This window comes from Chenopodium album, chromosome 9 (genome assembly GCF_948465745.1).
Source record: "Chenopodium album chromosome 9, dcCheAlbu1.1, whole genome shotgun sequence".
Classification (NCBI taxonomy): domain Eukaryota; kingdom Viridiplantae; phylum Streptophyta; class Magnoliopsida; order Caryophyllales; family Amaranthaceae; genus Chenopodium; species Chenopodium album.
The window spans coordinates 71380104-71401095 of record NC_137842.1 but is presented as its reverse complement, the minus strand read 5'-3'; the positions used below and the strand labels follow the sequence as shown (position 1 = coordinate 71401095).

Below are 20992 nucleotides of genomic sequence, written 5' to 3'. Positions count from 1 at the left end.
AATACATAATAATTCATATTTATCGATTTAAAATACTTTTTTTTTTTTTTGGCATTTTACTACGTAGCTAATTTAGCTTTCTCCTATGATATGCCCTGTCCTAGTATTTGATTGGTACCCAATTCCATTGGGAGAGGAGGTAAAGAGAAAGAGACAGAAAGGGAAATGTGTACCGTGTGTTAGGAAAGTACAATCTCCGAAATGTAAATACTACGCACACATGTGATTAGGTCACTATAAGAGGAAAAAAAATTAAAGATTCCGAGGCAGTCTCAAATTATATAGACAAATCAACCAAACTATGGTCTGTATTTGTTAGGTGGGGAAGTCCAATGGATATTAACAATACTTTTTATACTACCTCCGTTACATATTATTTGCAACAATTAGAACAAATCAACCAGACTATGGCTCCATTCTTTTTAATTGTTTTGCTCTGTTGACACCAGCTCCGTCTAGTCTGTTTGTCCAGAAGCTTAAAAGAACAGGGTCGTACGGTAGCAAGATTGAGGTACGACCAAGATTTTTCTCCTTACATTAAAAAAAATACACCATACGGAGTACTGTAGTACTTTACTCATGTATATATATACAACTACAATTACTTCATCTATTCATTTTAGTTGATATGTTTCTTATACTAATACTGCCAATTTATAAATTCAATCATTAATATATTTATTCATCAATAAGTAAAAATTATAACAATTACGGAGTAGAATTTTATGGAACAATGTACTATAAAAATAATCGGAAAAAATCTCACTTGATCATTATATATGCGAATAGTGTAAATGTGTCAACTAAGAACTAATGGGTTAACTATAAGATAATATAAAGAGCAAGAGATTTGATAAAAGGAAAAAAATATTAGTCCAAGTTTAGTTTAAATCAACCTAAGTAACTTATAAGAGAGGGTGAAAAAAACAGCTAGAGAAAGACAAACTTAGCTTCCAAACTATGAACTACTCGTAGTAATTGATTCCTCTATATATATCCCTGGCTATTTAAATTTTAAACTCGATACTGAAGTAATATTTGCAATTTAAATTAAACAAGTATGCATGATTGCATGTATGTATTTAATGAAAAAAAAAAGCAGTAGTACGCATTAGAATTAACAATATTTTGGTTCATGTTATTAAGTACATAATTTTCAAACATAATAATATGCATTATTGCATAAATTTTGCAGTGTGTATATATATACACAACAAATTATTAAAGGGTTATTGATCATGCATCTAGCGTGATTATATCATTGTATGATTATATAAATTAATGTAATTTCAATTTTACACAAATGAAAAAGGAGTATAAAACTGTAAATATCTAATACAAGTATAATATTATTAAATCAAAACAAATTTAAGTTGAGCTTTACTATAAAAATCCAACATACAATATCCTTTACCATGAATTCAATAACTTTTCTAGAAATAAAAGACTTGTTTGTAAGATAATATGGTTAATTTAAAGTACCAAAATTCATAACTTACAAAATGGATGATATGGTATACATAAAATAAAGAGGATTTAAAACAAATCAACCCTTATAAAATTATTCGTACATTACATAAGATGTACACGAAAAAATATTTAACACGGAATATTTTATGAGCATCTACATCTATCTTTCATAGATATGATCTGAACATGTTGATAGAATATTGACAGTCTGTCTATTCAGTATCGATATATCTAATTATGATAAAGCTATCATATAAATAAAATACTACGCTTCAATCTAAATATTACACGTTATGTTCCCTCTTAATCACTACCCTTAAAATTTTATGATTTTCTAGAAAGGGTCGCAAATTAAAGCATAAATATACACCCTCTATGCTAGTCTCTTTTTTACCCCACTTAGCATTTTGTCCTTAGAATTTTCAGAAGGGTACAAGGGTTACACAAATCGCCGCATCTCAATCTTTCCATGACGTTTGCAACTGACTTTTTCTCATTTTTGTAAACATTCTCAGCTGTTTTTCTTTCATTATAATTTTCCAATTTCATTAAATAATCAAGATATTAAGATTAAGTACTAATTATATACTTAATTAATTGGATATAATTTTAAAATATAAATATAATGTTAATATTACAAATAAGGAATCCTCAAAATGATGACATATGATTCCACTTGCACATAAAAACATTAGGAATTTTGACGAATCATAATGGTGATTAATTTGTGTGGGTCCCAATTAATGTTGCTTGTGGGGAAACACTAAACAAAATAGTTGCCCAATAGTCTATAATCAAGAAAAAATTAATTAATTATTAATGAGAATATTCAATTATGTGGTGGGTCCTACATATTATACATGTACACTTTGAAGCAAGTCTACATCATCCTCATCAGTTTTATGTTGGATCTTAGAATTAATATTGCACTTGTAGTTGAGTCATCATTAATTAATTGCTAATTGTGGTTAATTAAAAACCAATGGTTTCATTTCCACTTTCTTTTCTTTTACTAGTTTTAGGTTATTTGTTTTTTAGTGTGTTGATTTTCTTCAGGTAAAGATACTGAGTTACGGAATCATTTTTTTTATTCCAAGCGTTATCGTCTTATATAATAACTGCATAAATATATAAAAATGCAACTTTTAATGGTTGTCAACATGTTATCATAGTTAGGCCCACTGTATGGGACCTCTAATGGCTTGAGTACATTGCCAGACCTATGGTTTGAGACCTTTATTTAATGACATGTATGCTGGGGCAAATTAAATGGATCACGTGATCCTTGAGTTAAAAGGACCTTTACATGTGAGGGAAAATATTAAAAAATAGACCTCCCAACTATCAATACATGTAAGCGTCTTACATTGGTTGAAAAAAAAGAGAGTTGATCACTTTATAAGGCTAAGGGGTTACTCCTTCTATCGCCATACGGTTTTGGGATTAATCAATATTTGAACTTGTGAAGTGGATCGGACACTCTCTCTTGTCTTAAGGGTGTAGCCATAGCTGTATTTAACATAGTGAACCTCTCTCTTGTCTTAAGGGTGTAGCCATAGCTGTATTTAACATATTTTCACTAACCGGGATTTTTCCTTTATTCTAGTTTAATTTTTGTACGCAATCACATATAAATATTTTCTATCACTCTTTTGTTCTCTCTCGATTTTTTATATTTATGTGCATCTTAATTAGTTTGAAATTGGAAAATAAGGGATCTTATGAGAGTTATAGTCAATATATATATAGAATCTTTATGGTGGTCATTGAGAGCTTGACTAGCTAGTGAAGTGATAAGAGAGCAAATGGAAGAATTAGAGATGTACGTAGCAAGCAAGGGTAATTGTTGAAACATATTTTAATTTGATGTCATTTTATTGATAAAGACTTTTTTGTTTCAAAGTGATGAAAACTCCATCTAAATAAAAAAAAAAAAAAAAAAATTAAACTATTAAATATCACAACAAAAATATCCGAACCATGAGACCACGCAAATGTTAATTTATTGTCTCTTAGCAAGTCAATGTAAGCATAATTAGTGACACTAATCTACTTTAGTTATCTAATCAATGGACTTGGAAATATATGCTTAATCGAGGATTTGCTTACGTGCAATCCACTTAAAAAAAGGCCATATTAAACCAAACTATTATCTACATTAAAACATTGCATTTATGAATGATACGTCCACACGATCAGAAAATATTTAGTGCACTAAATCTTATTTTCGTATGACTAGAAAGATTTCGAATCTGAATCAGAATCTAGCTTGCTGATAAATTCTATTCAAACCTGTTTTTAATAACAAATTAAAATTACATACATGGCCTTATTAGCTTGGTCATTAATTTTGCCTCTTCAATGTTTAAGAAAAGATGTTTAGAATAACCATGTTTAGATATAATTACAATAATTGACGTAAACTGACTTAGTTTATGTGTGTGACGGGGTGATATTCAAAATATGGGATCAAACTTTATATCTACAACGTAACACTGTCCTTTGTGTCTATTTTTATGCCAAAAATAGGACAAAGTTTTATAATTAAAAGTTGGTGCGGCAATTCAAACTAAGGGTAAATTTACATCCTCTAAAATCTCCCCCTTCCTTGTGGTAACAAAAGAATGTGAGAAAGTGTAATTTTTCTCATGACCATATAAATACTTTTTACCGGCTTACCTAGTTTCCGTGTAATTAGTAGCACTTGTTTAGTTCACACACCCCAAATCTACTTATGGCCCTTGCCTGTTCACTTCATGTTAGGACATTGTGATAGAATGATCGAAGCTTCAAAACCTTACAAGCTGATAAGGACATCATAGTACATGTAAAATGGTTTACACTAATAGTGCTTAACAAGTGCCAGCATATATACATACAAGGGTAGAACTTTTGAAATTGTTTTTTATTTGGAATATACGTCAAGTATTTAAATTTTGTAACGGTCAACTTGGTATCCAATTGAAAAAACCTAAGAATCGACTATATATATTGAAAAATTATAGCTGATCGAAATAATTCATATATGATATTGTTTCTATATTTGACTTTTGTCTAAATACCTTGTCAACTTAAGCCATTTTTCCCCTATTGACTACATCATAATAATTAATAAGATCTAAAATATATTTTGTTACTATTAAATATATTAATTTTAAGATGAATATATCAATATATTTTTTTTTACTACATTTATACATATCGATCATTTCAGCCAATTGGTTGCAAAAAAAAAATAGCACAATATATGGAATATGACACAGAATTTGCAAGCAACAGTAGCATGCATTTATTTTGAATAAATCCCATTACTCAATCTAATTATTCCATGTCATGATGTCAATGACATAAACCCACGAAGATTCAAGATACACCCACATACATATTATTAATATGGTTATTTTGTATAATAAAAACTACATTTATATACAATTATTCATGTATGAATGTATGATGCAGTAGTATATAAATTTATAGGCAAGAAAAGACAAAAACGACAAACTCTAAAACCCAAGTCTACGTAGAATTTGGCCTTACTTTCCAAAACTAGTTTAAAGTCAATCAAACATCCATTTTTGTTAAGTTAACCACACGTAACCTTTCTTTTAAGGAGTAAAAATTGAAAGTTTCTCATGGAAAATTAACAAAATAACAACTTAAGTATTTGAAAAGCGTTGCTACATGATGCATGCTTAATTTGGTTTCCTTAGCTAGTTAACATGCGTGATGAACATGCCTACTTTCATACGTGTAAAATGCACAATAAATTTTAAATAAATAGTATATACAATAAAGAGGTAAGAAATGAAATAAAGTATTTTATACTTTTATATGAATTGATTTATCAATAATGAGAATACACTCTTATACACTTTCTCTATGACAATTGGAACCATAAGAATGATATATATTTGTATGTAGTTGAGATCTGAAAAGTATGATACGATAAAACGTATATCAAAATCTCTACAAATTTATCCCATATCTTTGTGATATAATGAACAAGCTTATTTACATATTTGTCAACCACGACAACTTAAAACAAAAGTTGCAATTTGCTTATATAAAAGGCCATCTATTAAGAAAGCACAGAATAACCGAATTACTTATATAATTCTATTATATGAATAAAGGTTACAAATTAATTACAATTTTACGAATTACATACGTGAGATAAAATAAATGATAATGAAATTAAACTTCAATTAAATTTTTAACACAAATAGAAATATAGAAATTAAAGTTGGTATACAAGTATCTGTTTTTGGAAGACGCATGCTTGAGTTACTTGGCATTATTCAAATGTATGGTGTAACGAATTACGATGAACTACGCCACCTGCCATCCCTAGTTTACCTAAATGTTGCTTTCTTGATGTAATTAAAACAATTAATTATCAAGTCAAAGCTCAATTATTTAGCTAAATAATTATTAAAAATGTTAAGATAAACTAATAAACTATATGTACCAACCAATCATAGAGCTAGACGAATATACCAATTTGGAATTTTTAATATATCATAAAAGATTCCATATGTAATATTATAATGTTATAAAGATACCATTGCTTTGATTTCTACCAGCTAGCTAAGCTAGTACAATGCTACAGCTCTTAAAGCAAATTCCAAAGGAAAAAAAGAACAGTGACAAAGTGTACATTAGAATGGCATATATACCACAATTAAGCAAATGGGGTGACGATGATTGTAATTAAAGTACTAATGTCGGAGTTAACAGTACAACAATTTTGATGGTTTTGTAATAACATACAGTGAATTATTGACTGTTACCATGTGATTAGGGTATCACCTTTTTGGCTCTTTTTTTTTATCATAATAAACAAGTCGTTACGAATAACTTTTTAAAAAACACACGTATATCTATTTCACTAGATAAAACTATACCAACATAAGAGTGCATTTAAGAGAACATTTTACCAACAAAATAATTATAAAACACTTATATTCTTTTATCCATTTATTTTCAGTTGAAAAATTATATATTTTGTTATTATTTTGTATTTAAATCTATATACAAATATCTTTTAAGTAGGCAATTAAATTATAACTTCAATATACGTATAATTTTGTATCTTACAGAGTAGTTATATATGTTATCCAAGTATCTGTTGTTAAGCTATCAACAAGTTGTAGCTGAAATACAATGGCAATAAAGATCTACTTTGTACTTCGATTGTTAGAGTTATTATTTAAATATATACAAAGTAGGTTTTTATATTCGTCCAATTAATGATAGCCAATGATATAAAACATTATGCACTTTATCAAGAAATTGGCCTAACCCTTAAATTAAACTATAAGCAATCTTAATTAAAGCCATAGATTAATCTCCTTGCAATATTATATACTCCTAAATGGTCGCTTATTTTTAATAATATTGGACAAATCAATGTCTAAATAAGTGATCAACTCCACCATGAGGCACAAGCAAGCCAATGCAATAATGAGTCCCAAAGTTTGAATAGTTACATCCCTCATTCATTATATAATATAATAATATACACTTATAAATTTATTAAGAAAAAAACACAGTCTACGTAGTTAATACAGGTGTCGTATTATCTCTAAATTTTTATGATAGAATTATATTCTTAGATTTATATTTCATCAAATCAGACAAAATACTGCAATTAGATGTTGAATTATAATTCGATAAATACATCATCACTTACGACATCTGAAATATTAAAAGGGTTCATTTTGTACTAGTTTTGAATGTTAATTTTAGTTATGTGAAAAATCGTGAATAATAATTCAAAGTATAAAATGACAACTAGATATTTTATAAGAAATACATAAATTTAAACTCCTCATAATACTCCTCTTATTTTTATTTTATCTATTTTTTGGATTTTCCACCCATATTGATTATTGAAGGCCTCAATAGTATGCTAGATGCTAATCCCCCATTGGATAAAATTACACAAATTATAAGAGAAAAAGGTGGCAAAATTAAATGGAATCCCAGAAAGATTCAGATTCATGTTACATCATCATTTCAGGTGTAATTTCTAATTTATTTAATACAAAATGGGAAGTAGTGGCCACACGGAACTTGGAGATTGGATCACAACTTACAAGTAATGTTTGACAATAAGGATTAAATTAAACATTAATAGTTTTTTGTATAAATTTTATTTTTAATTGTGCAAATTAGCAAGCAATATACTTTTTTAATGATAATGAAACTGGTTAATTAAAGTTAAACCTGACATTTGGGCTGTCTACTTAATGACTAATATAGCATTGGTAAGAGTAACATAAAAATGTCACTTCTTTTGACAACCAGGGGTAATAATCCGAGGTTTCAAGCTTCAAAATATTATTAATGAATTACAAAGTGAATTAATTATAATAATTATATTTTTAATTATTGATTAAAGTACAATCTGGTTTATGATGGTGGGAGAGGAGCAGAACATTTTAATAAACAATTTAGAATCTTTTGGAATCCCATTTTTGGAATTGACCATTTCAATTGCAAGAACATGCCGGAATGTAAGCATGTAGCTAACTCTCATTTTGAGAGACATTATATTATAGGAAAAATTGACAGGAATATTATGACCTTTGCCCGATCCGTCATAAATAAAATCACCTTTTGATAATCCCCCAATAAAACGACCTTTGCACATGATCTTCCATAAATGAGGCAAAACCGGTTGGTAACCTGATTAATGGGTTAATATGACACGTGTCACTTTGTAATTGCTTAATTGTTTTTTTTAACAATTTTTTTTTAAAAAAAATGATTTTAAATTACCAAAAAAAAAAAAAATCCCCCATTCTCTAAACCTGGTGGTTTGGTATGGGCGGTGGCCTGATTTTTAGTTGCTTTGCACTAATTTTTGTTCTATTATTAGGCCCAAATTGATGCTTCTTGTGCGAGATGTTACGATGTTGTGGAGTTGATGGCCGGTGTTGTTAATGCGATGGGTTGATGTTGTGACTTTAATCTGATTCATAATTTCTTACTCCAAAAGTGATGGGTTGATTTTTAAAGATTTCTAAGTAATAAATACTTTTCAAAAAGATGAGTTTATCTGTATATATTAGCTAGGGAGTTAGTTGGATTTATCTGCTTAATCTGAACTACATACATACATTGAACATAAACTTAACAAACATAAGCGGTTTAACTTTTATGTGGATTTATCTTCTTAATCTGAACTATATACATACATTGAACATAAACTTAACAGAAGCGATTTAACTTTTATGTGTGAACATCATTTTTATCATTATTGTAAGTTTGAATGGATTAATTTATACCTTTAACAATGTTTAGTGGATGGTAACATGGTGAAGTCTAATTCATGTGAATATATTATATATTCTTAATGTTGAAATTAATATGTATTTCTATTGGTTTCTGTATAATAATCCATAAGATTGTAAAGTTGAAAAAGGAATATAGATAGGTTTTAGAAAAGTGATGATTATTAAATCTTAACAAGAGTAAGAAATATATTAGCTTCATAGCCAAGTAAGCCAACTTCAAATTAAAGACAAACATAACTATAACCCTTATTATTACATGAGATAATAAAGAAACAACTGCATATACCTTAATTGCTATACTAGGTGATTACTTTATACTGTGTGAATGACATCTTATAAAATACATGGAAAATAGTATTACATTGTCTAAATATCTCATACTCAAATAGTACAAGGTTTTTTTTTTTTTTTTTTTTTTTTTTTTTTTTTTTTTTTAATCTTTTTTTTGCCCTAATATCCGATATTTGGTGCCCGATTCATAATTATCTCTAGCTTGGACTTTAATCCATCACTTTTGGAGTGATGTTTCTAAAGCAAAGATAATAGCCATAAATTCTACTTTGCTGGATCTCCATTTTTCTGCATGGGATTAGATCATGCTAAAAAGAATGAAATATATTTGGGAATTATACAATATCATTGCATGCAACTATTTAATAACACTACAATATATTTCCAAAATAGTTAAATAATTGAACCAAACTCATTTTTGAGAACTTTTTTATTTTATTTTATTTTATATATAGATGTATTATTATGTCTATTACAGTTCCAAACCGTAACTTTGGGGATGCCCCATATATTCACTCTAATTTTGGAAAAAAAAAAAAGGGAATTTGAAATTGGTCCAAAAGGAGTGTGGATTATATATAATGTTCATCAGTTTTAGACAATTTTTTACTTTAATTTTTTTGGTCTGGAAAGGAAAGAGGACAAGGTGCTTCCCAACCCCCCCCCCCCCCAAAAAAAAAAAAAAAAAACCACGGGTAGTTAATTGAATGGTTAGAAATATCTATTTTGCCTTTTAACTATCAATTTAGAAGCATGAATATTAAATCAAAGTTATTAAATCAAAGCCACCACATGATAATCTACAGATATAACTGACTTATATATAATTATATATAGTTCCAAACAACAGTATTTGACCATAGGTACATTTCCTACCATATAATTGCAATTGTGAAGGGAAGCAATACACCACAATTCTTTCAAAAAAAAGAACAAATTCCACTAACAAAATTATACCATTGACTGAAAACTGCACCCATATTGTATGGCCAGTACAGGTTTACGTCCCACATGTTTACACCAACTACTTAACGCATCTTTACAAGTTACATGCATGAATATAGTAGAACCTTCATCCTCATTTAGTTATTTTTTTTTTTCATGATAAGATTTCTCATTTGAGTTATAGAAGCACAGTACCAGCATCTTCTCTCTGAATAATTCCTAATCTAGCTAGCAAGTACAACTTCTACTAAACGAATTCTCTGATAGGTCTATTTTGGGCCCTTAGGTTGGACCATCTATCTTAAATAAGGAGTATTAGCTTAATTTATTCAGGAATAATTTAACCATGACCTTGAAGGTGACAGATAAGCTTTCTCATTATTAATTCGATACATTAGTTTAAATTTAATTATATCCTATAAAGACAACGTTAACTATGTTAAAATCAAGTGTTAAGATGTTATTACATACTCAGTTTAAACAATGCTAAGTAATCAATAAGCATTTTATGTTAAATAGGGGAATTTTTCATCCAAAATTAAGGGATGAAGGAGAGGCATAATTTTACAATTTTAATTAAACTGATCTCATCAAATAAATCCATGAAATAATGGGATATTGTCCATATATAGTCCACAAAAGAGGCCAAAGAGAAAGATTAGGTTTACCAAAAGATTCCATCTAAATTGAATTAGTAGTTATTTTTTACATTAAGTACTTATTAATTTAATTACTTCAAGAAGAAAGAACTTGGACCACTCTACTATAAATCAACAAAACACAATCCATAAATTTATGTAAATTATGAATTATTATTGGATGATGTCATGTAAATATAAAACTATTTAATTATATGTTACGATTCCTTTTGCATGTGGGTACAAGGATATGAAGTTAGATCAGATCATGTCCTATTGAAAAAGTGTATTTTACTTTTAATTAGGCAAAAATATTGATATTATACACATATATTAAATAAGGATCCAAATTACATACTTAGCTTGATCCTTATCCATACATAATTAAGTGTGTAGATAAAAAACAATTAATGAAAACAAAAAAATAATAAAATTATTCTCTATAATTTACATCTTCATCTATAATATACAATGTACTAGTATATATTGAGTACTCATTACAGTATATATAATACATTTATGTAAAAACTGTTTTAATTATATATACTGTTTTAAGCTTTTGTTACTAATTTTATACTTGGATAAGAATAATACTAAAACATAGGTCTCCTGCAATTAAGTAGCAAAATATTGATCTCTATGTTTTAATTATAAGTCTTGTAAAAAAAAAAAAAAGGAAAAAAAGTTTGTTTCTTTAATTACATGTTTTAGCCATGAATTAGCTAGCACAGCAGGCCTCATCGGTGCTATGCTAATATAATAAGCTTGATGAAATTCGACTCCTATCTTACACTTGAAAATTAAGAGGAAAATGAACCAAACAGTATAGCTAACACCTTTCTAATATATGTACTATTCATATCAAAAAGTAATTTTGGTATTAATGTCATATAAATCCTACAAGTGGTGGGATTTGAGAAGGTCAAAACGTAGTATACAACCTTTTTCATGCATGGTAGATTGAAAGAATTTGAGCCTCAAAAAAATTATAGAGAATGAATTATTTTGTTATTCTTAAAAATGATGACCTTTTCTTTATTGAGTGGAGAATAATAATAAAAGAAGAATGGAAGTAGTAATAATAATAACAACATAAATAGTCACATCACAATGCAGTATAGTAGTATATATAAATCAAATAATGTATTATTATGTATGATACTTTTGTTGTTTTCTTTAATGAATCTCTATGCTTTTTGTTGAAAGATCAATATGGTAAACCTGGCCATAAATGGGCGAGCATTAAAACTTGCATACAAAATTCCTTTTGTTGGTAGGCCGATGTGGTTTATAATGATTTGAGTCATGATAAAGCATCTTTAAGTTCGATGAGAATCATCTAATTTTATGCGTTTTCATGTTAAATTGATCTAACTGTTTAGTTTAATGTCCTTTCTAAGTTAGTTATCGTTGAGTCTTAACTACTGCGTAAAGCTTAATATAATTAAGGATTACTAAATACATGAGCGTTTTTTTCCATAGGGACCATTTAAACTTGTGTTTCTCTATAGTCCAATCACCTCATATAGATTTTTACTAATGATTGCATTTAAGTCTTAAAAAAAATCCTGAACATTATATATAAATGTTCCCTATTAGCTTGAAGATGAGAAATTATGACAAAAATATATATGAAGTACGAGTTGGTGAAGTGGTCCTGATTACTGGATCTGTAACTTTCAAACTAATAATATTTCTAAATTTAGGAACTCACCAACTATAGTTACAATATCATAAATAATACATTAATAATAATGGTCACTTGCTCATGCTTTAAGGAATAATTAAAAAGGAAATCAAACTTAAACAAATACATACCTACTGACGTATGCAAAGCATTACTTTAACTTTATTACAATTAATTAATTAATTAGTTAATTAATTAATACACTTTGCATAGGACAATACCTTTAAAAAGGCCAATTTTTGGATTAAGGTTCAATCCTAGTATAGGCTATACAAGTGTCTAGTCTAAATGGGTTAGGTCAGGTATACTCTATGGGCCGTAGGCCCGTGGGCTCATTGTATTGATCATCTATGAATTCCAAACTATTGATCGAAATTAAAACAAAAAATTAAAAATCAAAATCAATACTATCTTTGCCTCTATTTAGTTGTTACTTTACTAGTTCAAATATACACGTATAGCTTAGACAAGGGAATAGTATAGTGTTCACCATCGGAAACAGGAACATTTATAACAGAGAAAGTTTACAATTATTATATAAGAGTAAGTAATAATATTATGATGAATGAAGTGTTGTTTTAAATGAGATATTACATGAACCCATACCTACCTAAAACAATGAGCATACATATGTTTTCATGAAATCCACACCACACACTATAAATAGTTAGTCTTTCACGCTTAAATATGTGATAAATCATCAAATAATTAGTATTACAACAATTTTAATTAACCTAATCAATAGTGTATACCTTATATTCCTAACTTCAGCTCTAATTGCATATTATTAGAAGAATCAATAGTAGAAGAAGAAGAACCATCCTCTAGAAGTTGGACCGGTAGGTTGAGATCAACACCACATTGGGCCTGACTGGGCCTTGAATCTGACCCAAGTGGAAGCCCAAACAATGACCGCGACGCCTGCTCCTCACTCTTCTCCCAGTGGGACCTCATGTGGCCACCCAAGGCCTGTCCAGTAGGAAACACCTTCAAACAAATACCACACTTGTGGCCCACTCCAAGGCCCAAGCCCAAAGTAAGGCCCAGCCCAATTGCCTCCTCATGACTTGAACCACTTTGCATGATCATACATTGATCATCCTCAACGTCAGTTGCACTCTTGGTGATGGCAAAGCATCCCTTGACATTCTTATGGCTAGCACGGTGACCACCGAGCGCTTGGTGAGACCCGAATGTCTTCTTACAACTCGAGCACTCAAACCTGGCCGGAGAGGCTAATGCCACGTCAGGGGAGACAGGACCAGCAGCGAGTAATAGAAGGCTAGCCGCGACCTCATGGTCATCAGTGGTAGTAGTAGGGGTGGGAGGAGGCGTTGGAGGAAGAGAACGACGACGAAGATGAGGCGGAGGGTTAATGCCACGCCACTCACGTTCGGGGTGGCATCGCATATGACCAAAAAGAGCCTTCCGGGACCAAAAGGTTTTCCCACACTCCGTGCATGGTGGCGTGATCTCAGTGGCCGAGGAGTAAGGTTTTTTGTTGGTTGGTGTTGTGGTGGTGGAAGTGTCAATGCGGAGGAGTTTAGAGCGGCGTTTCTTACGTAAAGAGGCGGTTGGGGAGGAGGAAGTTGGTGTGGTGGGAGGAAAAGGTATGAGTAAATCTTTGTGATTGTGGACGTAGGAAATTGGTGTAGGAAGAGACACCGAAAGAGGTATTGGTATCGGTGTCGGTTGAGGTTGCGGAGGCGGTAGTGGTAGTGGCAAGGGTGGTGGTAGTGGAGGAAGAGGAGTGTTATCCATGGAAGGAAAATAGGGAGTGAAAAGTTGTCGGAAAAAAAACTGAAAAAAAAGGAAGAATGATGGTAAAAAAAAGAGAGGGGGTGTATGAAGGGAAGAAGAGCGGAAAAAGGTTGAAAGTGGGGGGAAGAGTGGGTTTTGTAGGGGAAGGGAGTGGGATTTGACGGTTATTTGCCTCTATCCATTTTACAGTTACTTCAGTTTTTTTCGAAGAGTTAGGTGCTTTCTGTTTTTTTTTATTTTTTTTTACCGTTCTTTCTTTATTATTTTTTTTTTCTAAAAAAAAAAAGTAATTAACAGATTTGATTTTCAAAAATGTTTTCCATTCTTTTTTTAAAAAAAAATACGGATTATTTACATAGATATTGAAAATATATATTTACAAATATTTTGAATTACTAAACTTAAAAACTTCAAAAATAAAAAATAAAAAATAAAAAAATCAAGAGAATTTCTTATGATTTTCATTTCTTAATTGAGTTATAAAGTTGATTAACTTGCTTAATCATATTCTAAACTATCAGCAATTATTTTCAAAGGTGCCATTATTATTCTTAATTTTGGTATGTCTAGAGAAAAGTTCCAGAGAATTGGTGAGGAGAGGAGACAAAGGTGAGGGAATAGGAGGATTTAAGATTTTATTTTCCTCCTAGTAAATCAAAAATACTTTTATTTTCACCCGTTACAAACCAAACTGAGATAATCAGAAAGCCGACTTTTAGGAAAATTGAATTAAAACACAGATTTAAGCCAACAAACATAAAAAGGGAAAGCAAACAAGTAAATGAAACAAAACTGGAAGCAAAGCAGGACATGAAAACGAAGGACCATTGCATTAGATAATACTGCTTGCAGAGTTGCAGTTTATGGGTATTTCATTCAAGCTCTAGAACAATTTCTGAGTTTGAGGACTAATTAAAGAAATGATAAGAAGATTATTACACTACATATTAGTAGTTAGACGATACAAACTTACAGGTGATAATGAGACAACAACTTAGTCACGCATTCTCGTGGTGGAACTCGGGAGCTTGAAACAATGATTGACGAATAATTGCAGTACCGTATATGTACTGTCAACTCTGTGTTCCATTGGAAGTCTTCAACGATTTTCCCAGCACATTCAGAGCCTTAACGCGCTGCAGCTCTTTCCCTGTGATGATGTAAAACCAAAAAGCGAGATGAGAAAAATATTCTTTGTTTCTGCAATCAATATATACCTATATTCATACATAAATCATACTGTACACAGCTAGCTAAAATATCCTTTACTGCTCGTTTTCATGAAACAAAGTTAACTCAATGGACACCACGTAAAATTGTATGATCGTCTATCTAGTCAACGGGATGGGGGGTAGGGAGGGGGAACTGCAGGAGTGCAGGTGCATTTGACAAGGATTATACCAAAAGGTTAATCTTACGAGCAGCAAGAGGCTAAGTTATAGCAATTATACTCTACACTAAATTATAGTTGACGATTCTAAGGCATTGAGTAATATGTAAGAAGCAACCAAATATCAAGATGGCTTACATTTCACAGCAAAAGGCAACCACCTTCCCCAAAGTTTAGATGTTAATCTGGTATCTGGTAAGTTAAACAAGTAGACTTTTATAATACCTACAGTCCACAAAAATTCAACCCCCTATTCATCTGAGAATAAAGGGACATTGTTGCGGGTATAGAAAAGAGTATAACGAAAAAACATTATATGCTGGTGAGTAGTGATTAGCACTATTGAAGCATGCTGAGGGGATGCGTATTATTATGATGGGATAGAAACAAATTTAATGATCCAGCAAAAGCAACAACTGTATACCTAAAACACAATTTATGTGCAAATTCATAGGTTTCATGTAGGAAACCATAAACCTGTGAAGTGTCATGCTCTTCCAAACTAGATATCATGGTTTCCTACATGAACCACAATGAAACCTATGAAAATTTGACAACCCCCACTACTAGAATCCCGTATGTTACAGCCTATTCAAGAAGCTCCTTTCACTTTATTATGATACTAACATTTTATACCTCAAAATTAATTCCCTTTTATAAGCAAATATTTAGGGATAGAAAATTTCTTAGATACGAGGACAAAGGTGTTGTTCACAATTTTAGATGACTTGATTACATAAGAACCATAAACGAAGATGCTTATCAAAGTTTAGTTCTTAATCAGTGCTTATAAGACTTGATCAAAATGAAAACATGAATGAAATTGTGTCGACACAAAAACAATACATACATAGAAATTTAACCTTAAAGAATACTACATAATAGAGTACTAATTATATCTACCCTAGTACACCATGATACCACAGTTGTGCTCCTATTGAATAAATGAAATTTGGTAGGTCCAAATCCAAATTATACATATGGTGCTTGCTATTTTCTTCAATAAATTGAAAAGCTGGAGCAATGTGGATGACTAGGTAAAACATTTGTAAAATCTGCCTAACGACATTGCACCAAAGGAGGAAGTACAAGGGAAATAATTATCTGTTTACCTTGTTCCAAAGAAAGCTGGATTGCTTGCTTTTCCAGTTCAACGGCATGCCTGCTGAGTTCGGAAGCTGAAAGGGAACGAAGCACTGACAAGAACAGCAAAAGGTTAAACCAGGAGACAGATATGTTTATGTCAGCAAGAACAAAAATGGTCCTGTTGTAAAGAGATGGTAACTTTACAATTTTAATTTTTTATTCTATCCATTTTCTACGTAGCTTATACATAGACCAGATATTCAACTAAACAGCCTTCATAGAATTCATTAAACTGTTTGTAAATCATCATAATATTGGAAACAATAATTCCTCTTTAAATATTTTTGGAAATGTTTGGTAAGCAAATTATATCATCAAACCAGTAAGCAAATGGCTTGTTTAGATATATAAACACAGATGAATTAATATAATGAAAGAGCATACATTGAAGATGATCTTCTTGACTTGATTGATCTAACTTCTTCAGGTACATCTGCAATTGAATATATCTCTCCTCCCAATTCTGCTTTTTGATTCTTGCTTCTGCTGGCGAAGTGATACCAGATGTAACTGCCTGCAGCGTAGGTTTTTCCAGCACCACTTTGGTATTGGAATTCCCGAAAGTAAGGGGAATGGAGGGTTTTCCTGAAGGAATACTCATTACAGAACCAGCAACTGGTGCATATGCAGGTAAAGGTTGTATCTGGGATTCATTAATTAAGGACTTAGGTCGAATCCCATCTTCTTGATCGCCAAGCTGACTTAGCTCAGGAGGATTAGCATTGTCAGCTATAACCTCAATGTTACTAATTTTACCAGTTTCAGCTTCAGACTTCCGGCGAACATACACAAGATGACCATTTGCACCATTATTACCAGAAGATTGCTGTTGAGGACTCATTGGGGACTCAGGAGAAGATCTTTTGACACCTGTCACCTTCGCAGCCTCTGTGGTAACTACTTCCTTTAAAACAAGAGGACTACTAGGGTTCTTTTGTGGTACAATATTATTTACACTCGGGAGGTCTCTGAGTGGTGTCTTCTTAACGGGCAAAGGGACTTGTTTATCCTGACTACACGGCCCTGCTTCACTAATACTCGACGCCAATTCACCAACTTTGGAATCTATTTGTTGCTGTGCCATTCCAAGTAATTCAGCTCATGGACATGGGATTTAAAACCAACACAATACCCAAAAATACAAGCCTGCAGAAAGCAAGTTAATTGTAATTTGATTTCATATCCACTAGGCCTGAATTGCTTTAACAGATTTCTAGTATCTTTCAATATATTTCTACTCAGCTGTCTCTATATTACTCTCTGTCTCTCTCTAGCTTCATTTTATGGAAAAAATGCTTAAGTTTGGTATTCAAGCCCCTCTATTTGTCTCTAGTGGTTTTGGGTAGGACCACAAACTAACCTTCGTTGTAACTGGATGCGATGGCTAAGCATCCACGGAGGCATATAGAAGCTAAATTGGTTAACACATCCACTGATAAAAAAAAAAAAAAAAAAAAATTGCCTCGGCTTCACTTGAATATATTGATCCTCTCACAACCAGCGGAGCCCCATCACGCTTACAAACAAAAAGAAAATAGCAAGCCATAGATTGACCAAAGTAACATAAGAGGACAGGGGTATGAAAATTGCATGATTTCTACAGCCCAGCTGTCCAAGTCTCCAAGCCAAAAAGAAATGAACCCCTCTTATAATAAATGCATAAACCCATAGTAATTGGCAAAGTGAAGTTATATTCTCTAATCTCATATTTAACTCTTTGTTGATTAATTCCTTCCAGAAAATTCTAGAACAACGTCAACAAACTTACAAAGAAATAACTTGAAGAGAGCTAAAAGGTATATGGATTTTGTCTTGAGATTCCAATTTAAGTTAACTTGAGATTTCTTTCACCCACATTGAATCTCATAATGGTACAGAAAATCGACACAGCTTAGAGGAGCCAAAAATCATAATTGAAGGCTTTATAGGACAAGAAACCTATCATTTCCACAAATACCCACCCAAATTACATTTTCCTAGCACCAAAAAATACCAATCTTCAACAATGAACACACTAATGACTAATCCTTAGATTTCCTACCAATTTTTCGTTTACAAAACTTTGAAAGGCGATTCTCTCAAATTTTGGGCAGTTTCTTAGATTCAAATACCCTTTCTAACATTCTTTTGTGAGCTAAATGAAATTCATAAGTCATCACACAGCAAGTCAATAACACATAACAGGTAATTTGAGGTTGATTTTAACTTCTATACAACAATAGGGCAAGCTTTAAACATTAAAATACCTCCATCTTCTTCACAAAGTAATTCCAATTATAGAAAGATATATTCATTAATTTTGAACAATTAATTAAACACCCACATACCCATCTCAACATTATTGCCAAATTAAGATAAAAATCAGCTTAAACTTCATCAAATCCACCAAAATCTGCCTACCCAGATAGCAAAATCCAAGCTACTTAAGAAAAATCACCCATACAAAGAAAATAATTCAGAAAATGGGGGTGCTTGAGTTCATTAATGGCGATAAAATATAGAAAATATGAAGAACAAATTACCAAATTAAAAGTATAGAGGAGAGAGAAACATACCTTAGCATTCAAGCAAGGGTTGAGGCTTGCATACACTGAGGAGATTTAGCGAGCGAGAGAGAACAACATTAAAATTGGGGTTTGCTCGAGAGAGAATTTAAGTGAAATGACTTCAGCAACCCCATATTAACAATACATGTTAATATGACATATTAACATGTATTTTCTCCTATAGATATAGATTTATTTCCTTATTAATGGTCAATTATCATACTTTTTCCCTTCAAAAATCACAGAATATCACATTATTTTACAAAACTGATTTTTGTTTCTTTTCTTAGAAATTGGTTTTTAGTGAATTTGTAACAATTGTTTTGATGAAATTTAATGTGTGAAAAACCCCAAGTTCATCCTTTTTATATAAATATAGGCTGATTAGTTGTATAGCAAGTAAAAAAAAAAATTCAGATTTTAAAATACAGTAATTCTCTCTAGTCTCTACTCTACTTGAGTTCGTTAAGATCTGCTTCAAAGGTTTTTGTACTCTTCTGCTTATCTTTTTTTTCTTATTGTTCATCATTTTCTGGTTGTCTTTTATTTCTTTCATTCCTCAATTGTTTCTCTGAAGTTTTACTTACTGGGTTATTGAGTTTGAAGTTCAATAGTTCAATTTGAAGTTTTAAGAAATGGGGTTTGTTCAATTTCAGGTTTTAAGAAATGGGTTTTGTTTAATTTCAAGTTTTTAGTTTATGGCTGTGTTTATTTTTAAATTCTAAGATCTTGCGATCGTCAAATACAAGTCACATTGGTCTAGATATGTAATGTACGATATAGTCCCTGGGTCTTATAGGAAAGCTTGCCTGTGAAATTGTAAACTCTGACTTGCTTTCATTAATCTCAAGAGGTGAATCTTTATAATACAATCTTGTGCTTAGTTTCCTAAACCTATGCAAACACATACTGCTAGCTACCAAAGATAAGTTATGGAATTTTTTTATATTTTTTTGAACGGAGATAAGTTATGGAAATAATATCCTAATAAATCTAGATATTCCCAAATCAAATAATATTTCCTAAATATATGCCAAACCATTGATAATAACAATAATTTTATGATAAGGGTAGCTATTATGAATTTATGATAAGTTTTCTAATTTATTGTTGAAGATAATATTTGAATTCTATCCGGACTAGCTCTTCTAGAAAGGCATATTGTGGCTATAAATAAGAGTATTGAACATTAGAAAAAAGCATAGTAATAGTACCCGTAAAATATTGTGAGTTTGAGGTGTTAGATATTGATAAAACCATAATAATGAATAATCCAACTCTTAGCCTATACGAGAGAATTAGATACGAGATGTTCAAGCCATCAATTACCAGAGAACGCGAGCTGAAAAGTTATCTGAATAATCCTTTACCAGAGCGGAAAGGTTATCGTTTTCAAGCAAGCAGATATCCGGGTTGGTTATCGGGCACAGAAATAGTAGGGGAAGCATTGGATAAGTCCATTATATGGTATATGGTTACATATCCATTCAATCTTATGGAATTATACCGGGAAGAAGAAAAAAGATACCGCCTCCAGCGTTTATCTAAGACGAAATGTTTAAAATCGGCCCTGTTAGCCCCGAAAGTAGATGCGACTCAAACAGGCCTTTTATTTGGGGCAACGACCTTGTTAGAGGGCTTATTAAAGAACGTTGTCTATAAATTACGTGGTAACAAGAGGTCTATTATGGATGATATTCTTATCTCCGGGTGCAGCGGCATGTCTGTTGCGTATATAGGCTATAGGCTCTATCAACCTGGCAACCCTGCCGTTGCCAATATTTGTCTCGCCGCCTTGTTCGGTCTTTATTGTGTAG

General features: G+C 31.3%; 1 protein-coding gene and 1 pseudogene across 2 annotated transcripts; both read right to left on the bottom strand.

The window, feature by feature from the left end:
- Positions 1-13085: 13085 nt before the first annotated feature.
- On the bottom strand, positions 13086-14093 carry LOC145558126 (zinc finger protein ZAT2 pseudogene; annotated as a pseudogene).
- An 806-nt stretch (positions 14094-14899) lies between these two features.
- On the bottom strand, positions 14900-19509 carry LOC145560460 (uncharacterized). Of its 2 annotated transcripts, none has more exons than XM_081621712.1 (4): positions 19185-19509; positions 17014-17775; positions 16596-16679; positions 14900-15243 (listed from the first exon to the last, which is right to left on the bottom strand). In XM_081621712.1, exons 2-4 carry the CDS (start codon positions 17711-17713, stop codon positions 15167-15169), a joined length of 861 nt encoding a protein of 286 aa, XP_081477838.1. In that variant the 5' UTR covers positions 17714-17775; positions 19185-19509; the 3' UTR covers positions 14900-15166. The 2 variants fall into 2 exon arrangements, with proteins under 2 accessions (XP_081477838.1, XP_081477839.1); XM_081621713.1 differs by having other exon boundaries at positions 17014-17704; positions 19185-19508.
- Positions 19510-20992: the final 1483 nt, after the last annotated feature.